The sequence below is a fragment of the Durio zibethinus genome, chromosome 7, assembly GCF_047325235.1.
Source record: "Durio zibethinus cultivar Kanyao isolate XHJ-2024 chromosome 7, ASM4732523v1, whole genome shotgun sequence".
NCBI classification, from domain to species: domain Eukaryota; kingdom Viridiplantae; phylum Streptophyta; class Magnoliopsida; order Malvales; family Malvaceae; genus Durio; species Durio zibethinus.
In genome coordinates, this window is record NC_143168.1 from 28,093,701 (window position 1) to 28,110,199 (window position 16,499).

The 16,499-nt window shown below is 34.9% G+C and overlaps 2 protein-coding genes and 1 pseudogene across 3 annotated transcripts; 1 reads left to right on the top strand and 2 right to left on the bottom strand.

Moving 5' to 3' along the window:
- The first annotated feature begins 1,551 nt into the window (after nucleotides 1–1,551).
- On the top strand, nucleotides 1,552–2,374 carry LOC111277954 (wall-associated receptor kinase-like 20 pseudogene; annotated as a pseudogene).
- Nucleotides 2,375–3,016: 642 nt separating this feature from the next.
- LOC111277354 (putative protein phosphatase 2C 5) lies at nucleotides 3,017–6,936 on the bottom strand. Of its 2 annotated transcripts, none has more exons than XM_022863750.2 (8): nucleotides 6,720–6,936; nucleotides 5,635–5,888; nucleotides 5,128–5,299; nucleotides 4,819–5,036; nucleotides 4,577–4,684; nucleotides 4,363–4,488; nucleotides 4,046–4,278; nucleotides 3,017–3,557 (listed from the first exon to the last, which is right to left on the bottom strand). In XM_022863750.2, exons 2-8 carry the CDS (start codon nucleotides 5,842–5,844, stop codon nucleotides 3,338–3,340), a joined length of 1,287 nt encoding a protein of 428 aa, XP_022719485.1. In that variant the 5' UTR covers nucleotides 5,845–5,888; nucleotides 6,720–6,936; the 3' UTR covers nucleotides 3,017–3,337. The 2 variants fall into 2 exon arrangements, with proteins under 2 accessions (XP_022719485.1, XP_022719486.1); XM_022863751.2 differs by having other exon boundaries at nucleotides 6,746–6,915.
- Nucleotides 6,937–8,729: 1,793 nt separating this feature from the next.
- On the bottom strand, nucleotides 8,730–15,695 carry LOC111277955 (kinesin-like protein KIN-14G). Its single transcript, XM_089764225.1, has 21 exons — nucleotides 15,213–15,695; nucleotides 14,725–14,891; nucleotides 14,515–14,658; nucleotides 14,190–14,438; nucleotides 14,014–14,085; nucleotides 13,872–13,940; nucleotides 13,611–13,691; nucleotides 13,365–13,445; nucleotides 13,119–13,199; nucleotides 12,861–13,025; nucleotides 12,693–12,774; nucleotides 12,508–12,603; nucleotides 12,224–12,400; nucleotides 12,029–12,135; nucleotides 11,707–11,885; nucleotides 11,448–11,609; nucleotides 11,096–11,349; nucleotides 10,831–10,994; nucleotides 10,570–10,743; nucleotides 9,801–10,315; nucleotides 8,730–9,621 (listed from the first exon to the last, which is right to left on the bottom strand). Exons 1-21 carry the CDS (start codon nucleotides 15,328–15,330, stop codon nucleotides 9,516–9,518), a joined length of 3,243 nt encoding a protein of 1,080 aa, XP_089620351.1. The 5' UTR covers nucleotides 15,331–15,695; the 3' UTR covers nucleotides 8,730–9,515.
- Nucleotides 15,696–16,499: the final 804 nt, after the last annotated feature.

Below are 16,499 nucleotides of genomic sequence, written 5' to 3' on the forward strand. Positions count from 1 at the left end.
TTCTAGGAATGTTTTCACCGAAAGTTGGAGCAGCTGAAGCTTTTAACTTTGTATAGAAAGAAGAAGAAGACTTCAATTATTTTAGGCTTTCTGCTAACTGTGCCAAGACAGAATTAATGCTTGGTTCTCGTAGTTTCTATGAATCACTTGGTCATTATACTGCTTTTTTGTTTAAAACCTTCTGATTGGCGGATAAATATGATCATTTTGCCTTTCTTTGTTGCCCCACCTTTCTCTCCATCATGGGAGGCGGCAAGTTTTAAGAATTAAGAATGTGAATTGCTTTATGATAGTATTAACGAGGTCAATATTCAATTTCATTGCAGGAACATTAGCTTAAGCAACATGATTGATTGCATCAATATTAAGATCTAATAGATATCTTTGAGCAATAAGGATGTGATTTGTTGATAAAATATTGAAGTTTTAATTTTAATATATTTTAAAAAATTATTTTCCACTAATTTTGTCTCGCCAATTGTGGTTTTTTATGCTATAAATCCCCGTTTCACTTTATGTATTTATACCATTATTGGAAGGGTTCATAATTTGAGTGGCTAGGTTGGCAAAGATGTGCTTTTGTTAATATAAATGCAGTACTTAGTACTATTTTAAATAACTTTTCAAATGGAAATAATGTTGAATGACACCTATAATGATGCAATACTTGGTTTCCTTGGATTATCGATTTGCCTTTCTCACCATTGTATAGTGCTCCCTCTGTCCTTTGATTGGCTTAGATTAAAGCTTAAAAATTTTCCATTCCTCCTTTCCTCTTTGGTTTCTTTCTTTATTTTTTCCTAAGAGTCCAAACCATGAATGCATTGACATTGTTTTTATATTTGTACAGAAAAGCATTCAAAATGTAAATAATTAATATCCACAAAAAAAAAAATCAAAAGTATTTATAATCCTTGGTTTTGAAATATGGTTAGTGGTCTCAGGATATTATTACTACTAGTAGTGTTTGTAATTTGTCCTAATCCCCTTCTTATCAATCCAAAGATTTCCATTATTAAATCGACACACCCACTCCCTCAAAGGGCAAATGCCCGGATGCCCCCATATAAATACCAAAACAAGTAAAGTGGGATCAGACTCTGCCAATTATTTATTTATAATATAATTCCGTTGGACACTTGTCATCAATTACCCCACAAATTAATCCTTGCCAGCACATTCTCTCTCTTTACCTTTCGGTATGCGGTTATAAGCAGAAGCTATTATTACATTCTTTATATATGCTGATCACTGAGTGGTTGCATGACACCAAGCATCAAATCCAGATTTAATTCCATTGATGTTGCTTGACTCTAAACATTCTTAGCTAATCAGCTTCAAAGTTCATGGGGGTCACACTAGCTTTATAAATGTATGTATGCTTACTATTCAATTTCCTCTATAAAAGTCTTCTAAATATAGTAGATATGGACAAGTTTCGACCTCCAATTGGTTGATAATGCACTGAAAAAGGATGCACCTTTTTTTGTTTTGTTTTCATGTTCTCCTTTTGGTGAGTAATCCAAGCAACATTGTGTATATAAATAAGCATCCAGTTCTCAGGCTTTCCCCGCTTAAATTTGGTTTCAATAGTTATTTCCCTGGTTTCTAAGCGGTCAAAACTACTGAAAAAATGGCGTCTGTGATAGTTTTCTTGTTTATTTTAGCAACCCAAGTGTCAGCCTTCCGTGTTTGTCCCAAATGTGGTAAAATAAGAGTTCCATATCCACTTAGCACTGATGAAAACTGTGGAGATCCCAGGTACAGAATCTACTGTAACAATGGTACAGTCCTGGAGTTCATGTCAGCTCCAGGGTTTTACTATAAGATTCTCAGCATTAATCCCTGGACTAATAGGCTTGTTATAAGCCCACCCCTGATACAGGAAAACACTTGTTATTCTACTGATCTTGGTGTAGGGGGTTTACAACTCGATGAGAACTTACCCTTCAACATATCCACTCGTAACACTGTCATGTTGTTTAACTGCTCTGATAACATTCTTTTATCCCCATTGAATTGCTCTTCAAGCAGCTTCTGTAGGCAGTTTGTGGATGTCAAGGAGGGATATGGCTGCAAGGGAACACTTTGCTGCCATTTCTTGAAAGATGCATCCATGACCTCACATAGGATCAGGGTCAGGCTTGGAGGCTGCACTGCTTATACTTCTGTGGTTGATAAACAGCCTGATGATCCCATTGAATTTTGGAACTTCGGCATTGAGCTGCAATGGTTGCCTCCATTCTGAATATTTTAAGTTAGTACTTTCTTCGACAAGTTATGTCATGCATCCTGGTTCCTGGAATAATGTTAACTTTCTGTCGTACGTAGCTGTTCAACTCTGCTTGTTATGCTGTATCTTTGGTTGCTTGGTTTTCATTGTAATATCACTGAATAAATTTCCATGTTAGACTCCTTCCGTAGTTTTGTGAAAACATCAGCCAAATGAATGAAGTGGAGCATGGTTTTACTTTCTCAACTTTAAGCCAGTGCTAAGGCCTGGGAAAGCTGAAGTTGCTTAGGAACTGGGCTTCCCTAGGCCCAGGTTAGATTGTTTACCTAAAAACTGAAGCTCATTTTAGCAGGCTGTTAAGGCCTAGAAAGCCCCATGAAGCTATGAAACGAAATATTTTAGTGGCCCAATTTCCTTTAATTACCGAGCATAAATGTGTGAGGTGCAGAAACCACCGTGAACCCTTGAAATGAAATGCCTGCCTTTTGCTGATTTTTCGTTTCTCCTTCTCTTTTTTTTTTTTTTTCTTAAAACTCTCCCTTAGTTTTACAGTAGAAATAGTCCATTGGATTAACCTTGTTTCCAACATCTCCGAGTTATTTGGCACTTAATCAGGAACCGTGTCTCTAAAAAATTCTCGACATCTTGCCCAGTTGTGGGTCAGAATTTCCTGAAGTGAACAGCAAATTTCACCATCGTGACTACAAGGTTTTGAACAACCGCACAAGTAACACTGCATTATTGAAATATGTAGGTAACAGCCAAGAGAATCTGGCTAGGGAGTTGAGAAGATGCCCTTGCTAATGCAGAAAGGCAGCTGGAACAGATATATTACTACGCAATCTTCACTTTTAATTACAAATTCAAGCGGTTAGCAATCAAACTATCACAAATATCTATCAGATAGCATCTTTGTCCTGAGTTGGTCAGTAAAACAGCCGAGCACAAACGTAAACTCCCAAACAATATTGGCAAAACGCCTACTCTATCTCTACCTCCATTCTTGCACACATCTATTGCAATCACCAGGTAACGGGAAACCAAGCATGTTCACACTGCCGGGAAAAAAAATACGTCATTTTCACTTTGTTACAGAATAGGATGTTATGTGATCACCGTGGGTCTGCTTGGCCTTTTTCCTTCCATGGCATCTTTCTTTTTCCGACAGTTAGTGCAGAGAAACGGCCCTTCCCAGGGCTTTGAAGCAGGTGAGAAGAAAGGCCCAGAGTTCACAGTTAAACCCTCAGCTGGAGGTTGATCAACTTGACAGACTGCACATTTGAAGATTCCGGAGTTTGCATTCATGGGGAAATCCTTACCCAACCTGCAATTTTTGTTATAAAAATCAGTGGGATTAGAGACAGGTCTATTTCTTTTGTTGGACAAAAAAAAATGAGGCTGATAACCTCCATAATCCTTGCCCCACAATAAGACATCTATCCGAACAACTCAAGTAAAGTGCCATCTTGCAAATAATTACTGCTTCTTTTGCCTGGAAACCAGGCATTTAGGTGCAAATTTGACATGAAACTAGGTGAAACTTGACTGATTGATTGTGACTTGTGAGTAACATGTCAAATGTAAAATCTATTTATGAATTATATTTATCCACATTCAACCAGCACAGTTGTAAAAAAGATTGGGGAAATTAATTAGCAACTTCTGACAATTTTTTTAGTAAAGTCTGCTACTTTATTTTAAGATCATTCATATTCTTTCCCGGAGGCATTTCCATCCCACATGCATATTATATAGCAAAGAGCAAAATAAAAAACAAATTAGAAGGACAAAGGAAAGTTCTAATTATTGAACCTTTCAGCAAGCATGGCAGAACCCTCTTCAAATAGCTCCTCCACAACTCCAACGGCAGAAAGTTTATTTGTAGTCTTGTTTATAGAATTTTCAGATCTCTTCCCAAAAAGAAAAGAACTGAGCACGTTCTGCTTCTTCCTTGGTGTCGGAGGTAGGACAGGCTGGTCAGAAGGAATAATATCAACAACCAGGCAGGTTGTATCATCCTTCAGGCCCCTTGACCTCAAAGCTTCCTAAAAGAATTGTTAAATCCAAGAATTAATATCAAGGCAAATTGAGTGGATAATATAAGGAGAAGATGCCAGCTTGGATATCACCTTGACAACCAGCTTTGCCGCAAGGTCTGCTGGTAAACCCCGACATGACTTGGCAGCCATGTCTGAAGACAAAGTATCCCAAATACCATCTGAAGCAATAATAAGTCGTCCTCCAGCATTTGACAACTAAGTAAAAACAACAATGAAGTTTCAAGGTCTGAATGCTCAGAAAAAAAATAATAAATGCATCAGCAATAAGAAATGAAGACGTAACCTTCACTTGCTTAACATGCGGTATTGGGACAATAAACTCTCCAACATCTGTGTCACCAATTGACCTAGAGAGGCATAATCCACCTGGCCAGCAACGGAGGGGACCAACCTACACAGATTCAATCCATAAAGATTAGTTATAAACATTCATAATCTTCACAAACAACCCATTCCACCACCTCTAATTCCCCCACCCTAAAACGACGAAGGAGAGAAACTTCTTGTGTTGTAAGAGTAGAATACCTCATTACCCCCGAAAACATTAAGTCTTCCTACTTCACCCCCACTAGCAGTGACACGCTCCCTTTCTTCTGCATTCTCTTCTAGCCTGTGATCTACAGTCAAGAGAGAAACTACACCCCCTTGGGTGTCCAATATGCATCGGGAATCACCAACAGATGCAACAGTGACAGTCCATCCATCAATTACAACAAATGTAACTGTTGTCCCAGAAGTTTCCCCTGTCATCAATGAAAATGACTACACAGATAAGCAAGCAACAGAATTTGACCGAGAGGAAACAAATGTGATGAAATAGAAATGAATGCATGCCTCTCTGCTGAAATTCAATGTCTGTTTTCACAAAACCAGCAACCAGAGCCCGAGGAAGGGCCTGAAGCCACTCCTCCCTACTGATGCCTTGCGGAATTGCACTCAAGACATTAGCCAATAAGTGCTCCTTCGCAAAAATGGCAGCTGATATACCATTATGCCCATCAAAAATCTGCCAATAAAAACAATATTAAGAATCTCTACAAGCATCAAAAGTAATGTCATATTTACCATGCTCAAATTGATCAGTAAGGGAGAAACAAAGAATCATAAGGCTTTGCTTCTCATTTTCATGTGGACAAATTAAAGGACTAGAACTCAACTCAGTAAATCTCTTTTTTTCCCCACATTACAGTTCAACTTCTTTTTTTGTTCGTTCTTCATTTCTTCATAACCAAAAAAGAGGAATCAATTAGGTGCTATTTAAAAGCTGATAAGCCAATATCCTTCATGTTTGAGGGGGGGGGGGGGGGGGGGAACAGGCGGGCAGAAGGAGGAAGAGAGTACCGCAAATACTGAAAAAGATGTTGCTGGATTCCCAGGAACCCTCTGACAATCCGGTTTAACCAGAAAGTAATCTTCTCCTTTTTTGGCCAAAGCAGCCTGTCCAAACTTCACAAAAGGCTTCTCAACTTTCTCATTCCTTAGCTCACGACCAATCAAGGTCGCAAGTGGAACAAGAGGTGGCTTCATTCTCGATACTTCAGCCTGGCTCATATTAGTTTAGGTCTCAACATTTCCAAAACACCAATGCTCAAGCCCTAGCAATCCAAATGAAACTATTTAGCCTCAACACATTCAAAGGTAAGGAAAATGTTCAAGGCACATGCATAAAACCTAGAAGACTTGAGTTAAAACTTAGGTAGCAACAGAAAAACAATTAAATCAAAAAGCGTTCACATGCTATACACCTCATCATAAACCTTTAGAACACATTTTTACCACTCAATCCGTGGAAAGAAGCTAAAAATGAATCAAACTGATGTAGAAAATCCCAAAATTATTTCATCATTATATATCATATGAGATAACATACAACCCCAAAAGGATCAAACCTTAAAAAGATGTATACACGATAGTCTCAAGCCTTTAACATCTCCTAAAGCTCCCATGCAAAAAACTCAATCCAACAAAACCAATTAACCAAAAATTTCCCTTACACATTTCACTACTTCAATTCACAACATTAAAACACAAATCCCCAGAAACTGATCTGAAAATTTCCACATATAAACTCACTTTTATTAAACTAACACCAATCCCCAAAAAGCAATGAGACTGATAAAGAAATAAATGAATCAAACAAAGACAATGTACAAAACTTATCATCCTAAACTAAATTTTTATCCATTAAAAAATTAACCTAAAAAATGTCACTTTCGACCCATCAATCTAAAAAATATTCAGAAAAATCTAAACCAACCCATTTTCAAACATTTACTTACAAACCCAAAATTCATTTCAAGATCCAAAATTGAACAGAAATAAAGCTAAAAAATGAACAGCCAACCCCCCCCCCCCCCCAAAAAAAAAAAAGTGAACTTTGAGAAACCCAAAAAAAACTCTCGGTTGAAAGATGAAAAGAGTGAAACCTCAGATCGAGCAGATATGGCCATACATTGGGTGTCTCTTCATTTCTCTGCATGTATAAAAAGCATTCTCGTTTTTGTATTTTTTCTGGGTTGCAAAAAATCAAAAGCTGAAAACCCCTAGAGAGAGAGAGTTCACAGTGATTTTATTGGAAGAGAAATCTAGAGAGACAAAAAAATGCTGGTTTCAGTTGCCTATATTTGGACAAAAAACTTTGATAATGATATTTAAGTCTTAAATTGTAATAATATGAAAAGGATTATGAAACAGAATTATTTTTGAAATGACAAAACAAACCCTTGCAATAAATTAATTACTTTTTTTTTTTGAAAAAAAAAAATTTGAGGATTTGTCTTTTTTCCGTAACCACTGTTTAGTGTGATAATCCCAATATGTCCATATAATTTAACATATTTAAAGAAATTATGCACTTAATTTTACATTTTTTTTCATTTATTTTATTGCTAAAGTGGACTTACCAAAGTTTTAATCCCAAATCAATTAAATTGATTACATATATGTTTTTCAAATTACCAATTCACTTTTATCAAATTTTCTTGAAAAAACCTATCTTGTGGAGGACTGTCCTTTTTTGGGCATTTCTTCCCTAGAGTTTAAAATATCAAATTAACTATTTTTTTACTTTTAAATTATTTTCATAAAATGTGATTTTATATTTATGGTAATGGTTTGGGTCCGAAGACAAAACCTGAAAAGGGAAAAAAATTTGAAAAGAGTGATTAATGATAAAGGTCGAGAATGTTTTTAACGTTCATATCTTGATATTCAAATCAAAAATTAATTAAAAATAAAAAAAAAATGAATGGAATAAAGGTTTAAGGCTTTTAAATTTTAAGATGGATTAAAAATATTTGAATACCATTGTTTATATTTGTGTAACAGAGAGTTTTGAACCTAAACTATCCAATATCAATCTTAAGGAACTAAAATTGACTTCATAAATTTAAGTTGAATTAGCAGTTAATTATTCATTCAAGATACGATAAATCAATATCTTAAGACATTAATTTATAGGTTATTAAGATGATCAAATTGAAGTGAATTCCAAAAATTTAAGTTAATTTAATACGTTAACTAAATCAAAATGATCAAAATACCTTCGTGTATTAATTGATTTATACTAATTTATATTAAGAAAGAAAATTTTCATTTTACTTTTGGATACTAACTAACAATAACTATTCATTTATCCTTTCTTTTTGGAACTTATTAATTATGTGAATTATTATAAAAGGTTAGATGGTAGGTATTAAAAAAAAAAAAAGAAGAAAGTAGTTTTTGACTTTTGATTTGGTTTTTGTTTTAATCTTACAAAGGAATAATCTATCTGGCTATATTATGAAAGAAAATCTATCTGTCAAATTTTCTTGGTCTAAAAGGAAATTGGGATTTGACTTCTTTGTTAATTCATCCTCAAAGATTTGTTTTCTCTACATATAAAAAAATAATAATGGAAATTTGCTGTTTTTTGGCTGGCATAAAATATGGTGGGGTTGGGAGAAAGCTACTAGTTGTTTAGGTGGGGGTTGAGATTAGCAAATACTAAGCCAGGGATTGTTTATTTAGGAGAACTTTGATTGGCAGAGGATGCCAGATGAAAGCAATGAAACATGCAATCAGGCCAAACAAGACATTTATGTTTGTTCTGTTACTTTTGTTCTTTCAGAAATACTATGTTGGATTAGTTCCAAATCCAACATTTTGTTTATTCAGATTTATTCAAGGTACCTAAATATATCAAATAAAGTGAAGATTTATTCAAAGTCAGAAGAATTGATGATTGCATTTGCATGTTTCTAATCACTTTTGCTTCTTGTTTTTCATTATATTTTGTAACCATATGGTTCAACAAGTGGAAATTGCAAGTTGCCTCTCACCAATTGCTAGATGTTTTTTATGCCTTTGACTCTGTTTCTTTAAGTTAAAGTTGGGATGATAATTCCAGCAAGACAGAAGAACAATATGAGGATTAGGAATGGAATTCAACTTGTGAAGGGCAAAGGGCAAGTTGATTTGAAATGGGGCACAAAACAAGGCACAATCTTAATTCTTAGCAGAGGGCAACTCAAACTTTGTGGGGGGTGGTTGTCTGTCTCTTTTAATGGAATTTATTTAGTGGAAGAAAAAACATTCAAGGCATTTGCTGAGGTGGCCATGTGTTTGTGGGAGCTACATAAGGTTAGCCACTCATTTGAAAGGATAGGTGACATGCATCAACACGCAAGTGGATGATTGTTGTGCTTCGATTGTGGCTAAAATCACTCCTGCTCCTGCCCCTGGGTGTCAATGCAACTCTTTCTAGTTGTAGATCATTCATTTATAGTCATAGATAGCATCAGTTCAGGTCAGTTCATCACCATCTCATTCCTGGCTTCAACCTTCAATGTTTATCCCAAATGTCTCTACATAAGATGCCAAAAAAAAAAAAAGGAAAAGAAAAGAAAAGATGTACTCCATATAATACAATTCCTCCTTTCTGTTCTTAATGCTATAAGAAGAAAGAACAATTGATGGGAAAGGGGGAAGAAAAGCTGAGAATTCCCAAAATCAACACCCATGCGAGCAAATCAAATCAAGAAGGTTGGTCATCATAGGGGTTATGATTACCACCACTAAATACAAGCAACCAAAAATTGTTGCCACTTTATATATGTGAACCTCTCCCTTTCAATCCAACAAAGTGATAGATACACCAGAAAAAGAGCAAGAAAAGGGATAGAAAGTCACAAAAAGAAGAAAAAAATGAAGATGACAGTTCCTTTAACACTTCAGTTTAATCACTTAGTAGATCCAGTTTTCCTCTTTCCCTTGTGCATATTTGGATTAACTCCATTAGATGACTTCCGGGTTGATGGTGAAGGAATTAGCGATGGAATCGAACTCCTGGTTGCAAACCAAGAACAAAAAAAGAAAAGATAATCAAGGTCTAAGGCATTAGAAATAAACTGAAGTTTGCATAAATGGCAATCCATTTCTGGCATGGAAGTGTATTCTAAACTAAAATTATTATTGCATGGGCATAGAAATGTGCACATCTAAATATTAGTGATAAGGCAGCTTACTTAAAGTCTGTGCTCTTTACTGTCTTGGTTTGCTGTTTCTTTGATTTAGATGCCAACCCGTTTGGAACATTGGTAATTTTAGGAATATTGGATTGCCAAACTGAGTCTGTCTCAGAACAATCACTAGTTGCAGCTTCATGATCAGAGTCATCAGTAGAGCCACCTTCAGACCGAATTCGTTGCTGATCATAGTCATGGTTGCCCTTCTTGTTTGCACTCAATTTATTAAAGTTTTGTTCTGGATATATCTTCGTAGGACCACGAATATAACTGTGAAAGAACTTCTCAGGCAATTGTTCATTGCCTACTTCCCTGCTTGCTGACGGATTTTGATCCTTCCTTGTGTTGTCATGCTTGTTCACCATGACTTTATCAACCCACTCACCAGAAGCTGAATCTCTATCCTCCTCCTTTGCACTTGAAGCAGCACTGCCAAGAGGTGGCCATAGAGATGGATTGGTTAACATTTCTTGGATTTCCAAACTATCTCTCCTTGATGTGGATGATGAGTCATTCTGAATCAGCAGGCAAGAACATCATGTTAGGCAAATCTTATCATTAGTTCCAACATTGGAGATACACAAACGGAAAAATTAACAGATTTTTCATCTCTGAAAGATGGTTTCTTCATTAATCACATGAAATCGGTTTTAAGGATTTTAAGAAACCATGTTTCAAAATAGTCTTGTCAGTTTAGGTAGATGATTATTGGTTCTAAAAGCTAATCAACAATTTTTTGAGATGATAGCTATTGGCACTTAAATTATACCTCAGTGTTAGCATGGTTGCTAGATAGCTCACTGAAACTATGCCATTTAGGAAGAGAAGAGGATGATCCATGCTTCGATCTATTTATTTCTAAGCTACCGGACATGGATTGCGTACATTGCAGCTGCTCGGGCTCTCCTTCCTTTCTCGCTAAGGCTGCTTTAAGACTAGCTATCTGAAAACAGTTGAAAAGAGGTAAACAAGTGAAACAATGTTTACAAAATAAATGCAGAAGGAAAGAACCAAGGGCACATGAAGAAACCAGTTCTTTAAGCTCTTTCACTTCTCCACTATCTTTGTTCACTTTAGCAGCACCAAGCTCAATTGTGGCAACCCTTTCTGCAAATTTAAGTGTACTAATTGTTTCTCCAAGAGCTTCAAACTCTGGAGCAATGTGAACAAACATGAGTGTTTTGGCTTGTCCTCCTGACAGATGAGACCAATAACATGATCAGCAAAGAAGAATGCATTGGATAATGAAAAGAAAACAGTACCTTTTTAGGTTGGAGGGTTTCAGATAATCTTACCAAGTGAATCTTGGAGCAACTGAGTAAGTTTACTGTTTCTATAGGGAACATGTGAGTTTTTTGAAGCAAGAGAAGAGATTACATCTCCTAAAGCAGAAAGAGATTTGTTGATGTGTTGTGCCTCTTTTAACCTATCCCCTGTCACCTCAGATTTATCTACCCTTTCACTTCCTGCTAGGTCAACCAGGTGCATAGAGCCGCGAAGAATGTTTCCTGAAGTGATGTCTTTTCCTTGAACGTGAACTGTCAAGCAGCTGTATTGAAATACCGCATTAGAAACTTAGCATGTTCTTGAGCATAACTAGAAATGAAATCCATCTTGTGATATTAAAACCAGAACATTATACTGGACCTGTGAGATCGACTACTCCGGTCATTCATGGCTGTAGCACTAACTGCGCGATTTTTTTGCCCAAGGTTCATCAAATTTATGACATCAAATGTTGATGATACACGTACAAGGTTTGCATCAGGTACATTAATCCCATTTTGAGAGCTGTTACGAATTTCTAATGTATGTAGGAGTTAGAGAACACAAAAAGGTGTATGAGGCACAATAAACAAGATAGAACATTACAGAGAAACATATATAAGTCTGTTATGAAGGATATCTTTTATTTAGACCCTCAGCAGAAAGGAGATCCCTGACTTGCTCATTGTAAATTTCAAGCATTTGCACAGAAATATCATAGGAAATGGTTTCTTTCCTCTGGTTGGAGAGAAGAAATAGATCACTCAATGCCCTGTAGTTTACGCCTAAATCTTCCTCGGTGAGCTTCTTAGGCCCGGTCTGGATTCATAAATGAGATGAATTGCATAACTTATCTTACTGATTATAGTATGTTAATGAAGAAAAAAATTAAAAGAAGACAAGGCTTTATTAACCAACTTATTAGCATTATCACTGCAAGGACAAAGTGCTGTAATTCTTACCATGGTATAAGTTTTCCCTGATCCTGTTTGGCCATAAGCAAATATACAAACATTATAACCATCAAGCACAGACCGAATCAAAGGTTGAGTATCGGAGAAAACCTCAGCTGTAGGGAAAGAGAATTCATGCTAACAAACTGAACAAAGTAAGATAGATAGAATCATATAGAAAAAAACTTCGTTGGAATCACTGACCTTGGGTTACAGAAGGACTAAAAATTTTGTTAAAGGTAAATGATTTCCTTCCCTCCTTTCCATATTTTGAAGGGGTGAGGATTGTGATAGTTGTGTCATCTATGTGGTCTACAGAACTCAAACTGTTCGATTGCCCGCTCAAGAATGGCCTTACCCGGCAGTATACTCTTATATTCCCTAGAACATAGTTCATCAACAAATACAATTGAGATTTGATTTGAATGTGTGATACTGATACATAATCTGTGCACCCAATCAAACTTCTGAACTGTCATGACTGTTACCTTTCAGGTCCTGCACTTGATTGTATAACTTGCGGTTTTCTTCAAGAACTCTCTGATATCCTGAAGCAGCATAAGCTAGACTATGCAAGTGTTTACCTATTAAGAGAAACTAGAATGAGAAATATCACATTTTCTTTTAAAGAACAACACAAAAGCAATCAAGGGTTGAGTTTTTAAGTTTGTACCTAGACTGATAAATTCTTCACGGTACGCCATTTGCAAAAATAGCATACCCTCTTTTGTGGTATGAAGGCAATGCTTCAGTTCCTACAGTTACAAATACATCAACTGCTGTATCCTTATAGTAGACAACAAGGATTTTATAACTTGAATCAATGCTAACTGCAAATTACCAGAATATCTCGTTGTTTCTGTTCAACCATTATCTGCAGTTTCAAAAGATGTCTTTTTGATTCCTTATCAGTACTATTGGACTTTCCATAATAAGGTTCCATTTTCTCTGATTCTGTTGATGATTGATCATCAACAATTTCCTCAGCTGGGGCCTCTACTTTAACCTTCATCATTGTATTATTTAAGTGATATGAAAGTGTTTGATGGATAATCACATGAAGCAATAAGTGAAAGCTAATAAAAAATATTTAGCCTACCTTGTCATCACATGAAGTAGTTCGTGAAAGAGAATTATCAAGGACAGACTCTTCCATATTTTTTGCAGTAGCAGCTCTAATCTGTCAGATTACCAAAAATAAGCTACTACGAGAATTAAGGAACCATGCATATGAATGGTTTACTGAGATCAGAAATAGATTACCCCATCAATACATGTTTTACATGGCCTTTATCAACTATAAGTGAAGCAATAAGTGAAAGTTAATCAAAAATATTTAGCCTACCTTGTCATCACATGAAGGAGTTCGTGAAAGAGAATTATCAGGGACAGACTCTTCCATATTTTTCGCAGTAGCAGCTCTAATCTGTCAGATTACCAAAAATAAGCTACTAAGAGAATTAAGGAACCATGCATATGAATGGTTTACTGAGATCAGAAACAGATTACCCCATCAATACATGTTTTACATGGCCTTTATCAACTATAAGTGAAGCAATAAGTGAAGGCTAATAAAAAATATTTAGCCTACCTTGTCATCACATGAAGGAGTTCGTGAAAGAGAATTATCAGGGACAGACTCTTCCATATTTTTTGCAGTAGCAGCTCTAATCTGTCAGATTACCAAAAATAAGCTACTAAGAGAATTAAGGAACCATGCATATGAATGGTTTACTGAGATCAGAAACAGATTACACCATCAATACATGTTTTACATGGCCTTTATCAACTAACAATCGTTTGAAATTGATAAAGAATTGACAGTTGTGAAGAATTAAATAAAGCTACTCACCAGTTCATTGTGGCTTGCCAAGCGACGCTCGAACTCCTCCGAGACTTTATTGAACACAGATTCCACAATCTGTTATAACCAGAAGGAACTTATAAGTTAGACATGTTCTTGATTTAGATGTTTTTGTCGAGAAGGAACTTACCATTGGAATTTCTTCTTGCTTCTTATCTGAAAGAGCTGCACGAACTAGCATTTGCAAAGAACGGGCGGAAGCCTTTAGATAACAACGAAAATTAGCTGTTAGATGTTTCTCATTCCAATCCTAATAGAAAAAAATAGTTTGAACATGAAAAAACAAAGCAAAAAAGGCTCACTGACTGCTTCACTGAGGTCTGACTGTTTATCATTACACAAGCTATCCACAGACTTGTCACCCAATGACACAGTCCTTGAAATGGAATTCATGAATGGTTCACTGTTTTTTCGTACGAAGTGTTTCCCTGACCCGAAGCTTGAGGGTTTGGAATTTGCTGAATATTTCCATGAACCAATTCCACCACTTTTTTTCCATTCACTGTAAGACTTTAGTGCTAGAACACAGTTAACAATCCTTGAAGATTTCCCACCCTGGAAAAGGAAAATTTGAATTACACATTCATTTAGACTAGAAGATAAATTGAAAATGGCTTCATTCCTACTTAACCTGTTCCAAATCAGAGGCTTCAAAAGTTGGAATCCCCATTTCCTCGATAGCTACAAGAAAGTTTCTCACATTTTCAAAGTATTGGTATGCTGATAGAGCAGCCCCATCAGGAATAATAACAGAATCACAAGCTCCTTCTACAACCTAAAATTGAAAGGAAAATCAATCAAGCAAATGAAATCCTATCAGAAAATAGTTGCTGGAACATACCTTTGGCACAGCTCCAGGTTGAACCTTGTTAAGAATGTTGCAAAGGATTATGCCACTTCGCAATCCGAGCCTGAATTCTTCTTCAGAAGGCTCAGCCGGCAAGTCTTTACCTCCAACAACACCAACCGTTTTTCTCAGCCACCGTGCAGCTTCATATCTTCTCAAAGCTACAGAAATCAATAGAATATAAGCGCATTGAAAGAACCAACCAAGTAAAGGAAGCTTCAATAAATCATGGAAATTGAACGAATTAGAAACCTTGTCCTTGAAGTCCATTGAAATATAAATGCATTATCGTAACATTCATGAAACTTAGTAAAAAAATATCAATTTTTAATCTCTTAACAATAAATTCATATATTCTGAAGCTTACAATTGATTAAAAACTAATGATCATAGGAGAAACCATTGATCATTCAATAGAATCCGATGACAAATCAAAAACAGAGCACAAGAGAAAAAAAAAAAACAAAAGGTTAGATCATTACAAGATTCCTCTGCTTTTCTTGAAGCCAAATTAATGTCACGAATTCGAGTTCCTTGCTGTTGAAGAACTTCTTCCAAAACTGATATTACAGAGACTTGTAAAATCGACTCTGTTGCCATTTTTGTAACAAAAGCAGCCGCTGAATACAAAAAAAAAAAATCTACAAATTTTACAGGCTCAATTCAAAATTTCAATTCCTTTACATTTGCCTTCAAAAACCCAAATCTTGAAAACCCAAAAAACAATTAAAATCTTTTTTTCTTTCTTTTCTTATGATGGAAAGCTCTGTCAAGAAACAGACGATAAAAACAGAGAAAAAATTCTGTTTTTCTCTGTTTTTTTTTCTATTTTTTGTATTTTGATTTAATCTCTATCTGGAGAAATACAGGAGAGAAATTATGGAGGGTGTTTCTCTCTGTTTTTCTCACGGTTTCTCTCTAATATTGAAGAGAAAAGCTATGCACCAAACCTGGTTCCGAGCCTCTCGCTTATTAGAGAGCTTCACGGTTTATATTTTTTAGAGTGAGAAAATGATGGGACTAATTTTAAACCCTTCTTTTTTTTCATTTGTTTTTTCGTATTTATTTTTAGTTTATTAAAACTTGTTTATATTTTGGTTTCAAAGATTATTGTATTTATATCATATAAAATATTAAAATTTATATATTTATATCATATTTTATATAAAAATTATATGTTATAATTCGTATCGATATAAAAATATATAATTATTACTAAAATTATATTTTTTATTTTATTAAATTAATATATAATTATTATTAAAATTTTAAATTATATCATTTTCATATCATATTTATATCGTATTATTATATTATATTTTAAATTAATCATATTTAATTTTAAGTTAAACGAATCTCTTAGGTTACTCAAAAGTATTAATGAAAGTATCATAAAAAATTTAGGGCATAGATTTCATTTTATAAATTTTGGATTCTTATACTTTTTAATAATAATAATATTCAAATTTAAATTCAAATTATTTTTAATAAACAAAGACAAGTAAACACTCATGGATAAATCAAATGATTGGAATGTAAATTTCAATAATTAAAAATATATAAAATATAATAGAAGTTTGATTATGCAATTGTCATTAAATATATTATTACTTTTCACGTTTGAAAAATAACACGTAAAAGTATAAATAATTGTGATTAATAGTCCCTATGGTTAAATATTCTCAAATAATTTAAAATTTAATCAATTAATAAAAAGATTCATAAATATATTAAAGGAGCATTTAATTTGGAAATAATGTTCACAATCA

Excerpts from the sequence above, each read along its gene's own strand:
- LOC111277354 (XM_022863750.2), bottom strand. The coding sequence starts at position 5,844 with ATGAGCCAGGCTGAAGTATCGAGAATGAAGCCACCTCTTGTTCCACTT. Across the intron at positions 5,037-5,127 it reads CATTGAATTTCAGCAGAGAG|GGGAAACTTCTGGGACAACA; the intron begins GCATGCATTCAT and ends CATTGATGACAG. Across the intron at positions 4,489-4,576 it reads CGCATGTTAAGCAAGTGAAG|TTGTCAAATGCTGGAGGACG; the intron begins GTTACGTCTTCA and ends GTTTTTACTTAG.
- LOC111277955 (XM_089764225.1), bottom strand. The coding sequence starts at position 15,330 with ATGGCAACAGAGTCGATTTTACAAGTCTCTGTAATATCAGTTTTGGAA. Across the intron at positions 13,692-13,871 it reads TGGCAAGCCACAATGAACTG|ATTAGAGCTGCTACTGCAAA; the intron begins GTGAGTAGCTTT and ends GTAATCTGACAG. Across the intron at positions 11,886-12,028 it reads CAGGGAAAACTTATACCATG|ACCGGGCCTAAGAAGCTCAC; the intron begins GTAAGAATTACA and ends TTATGAATCCAG.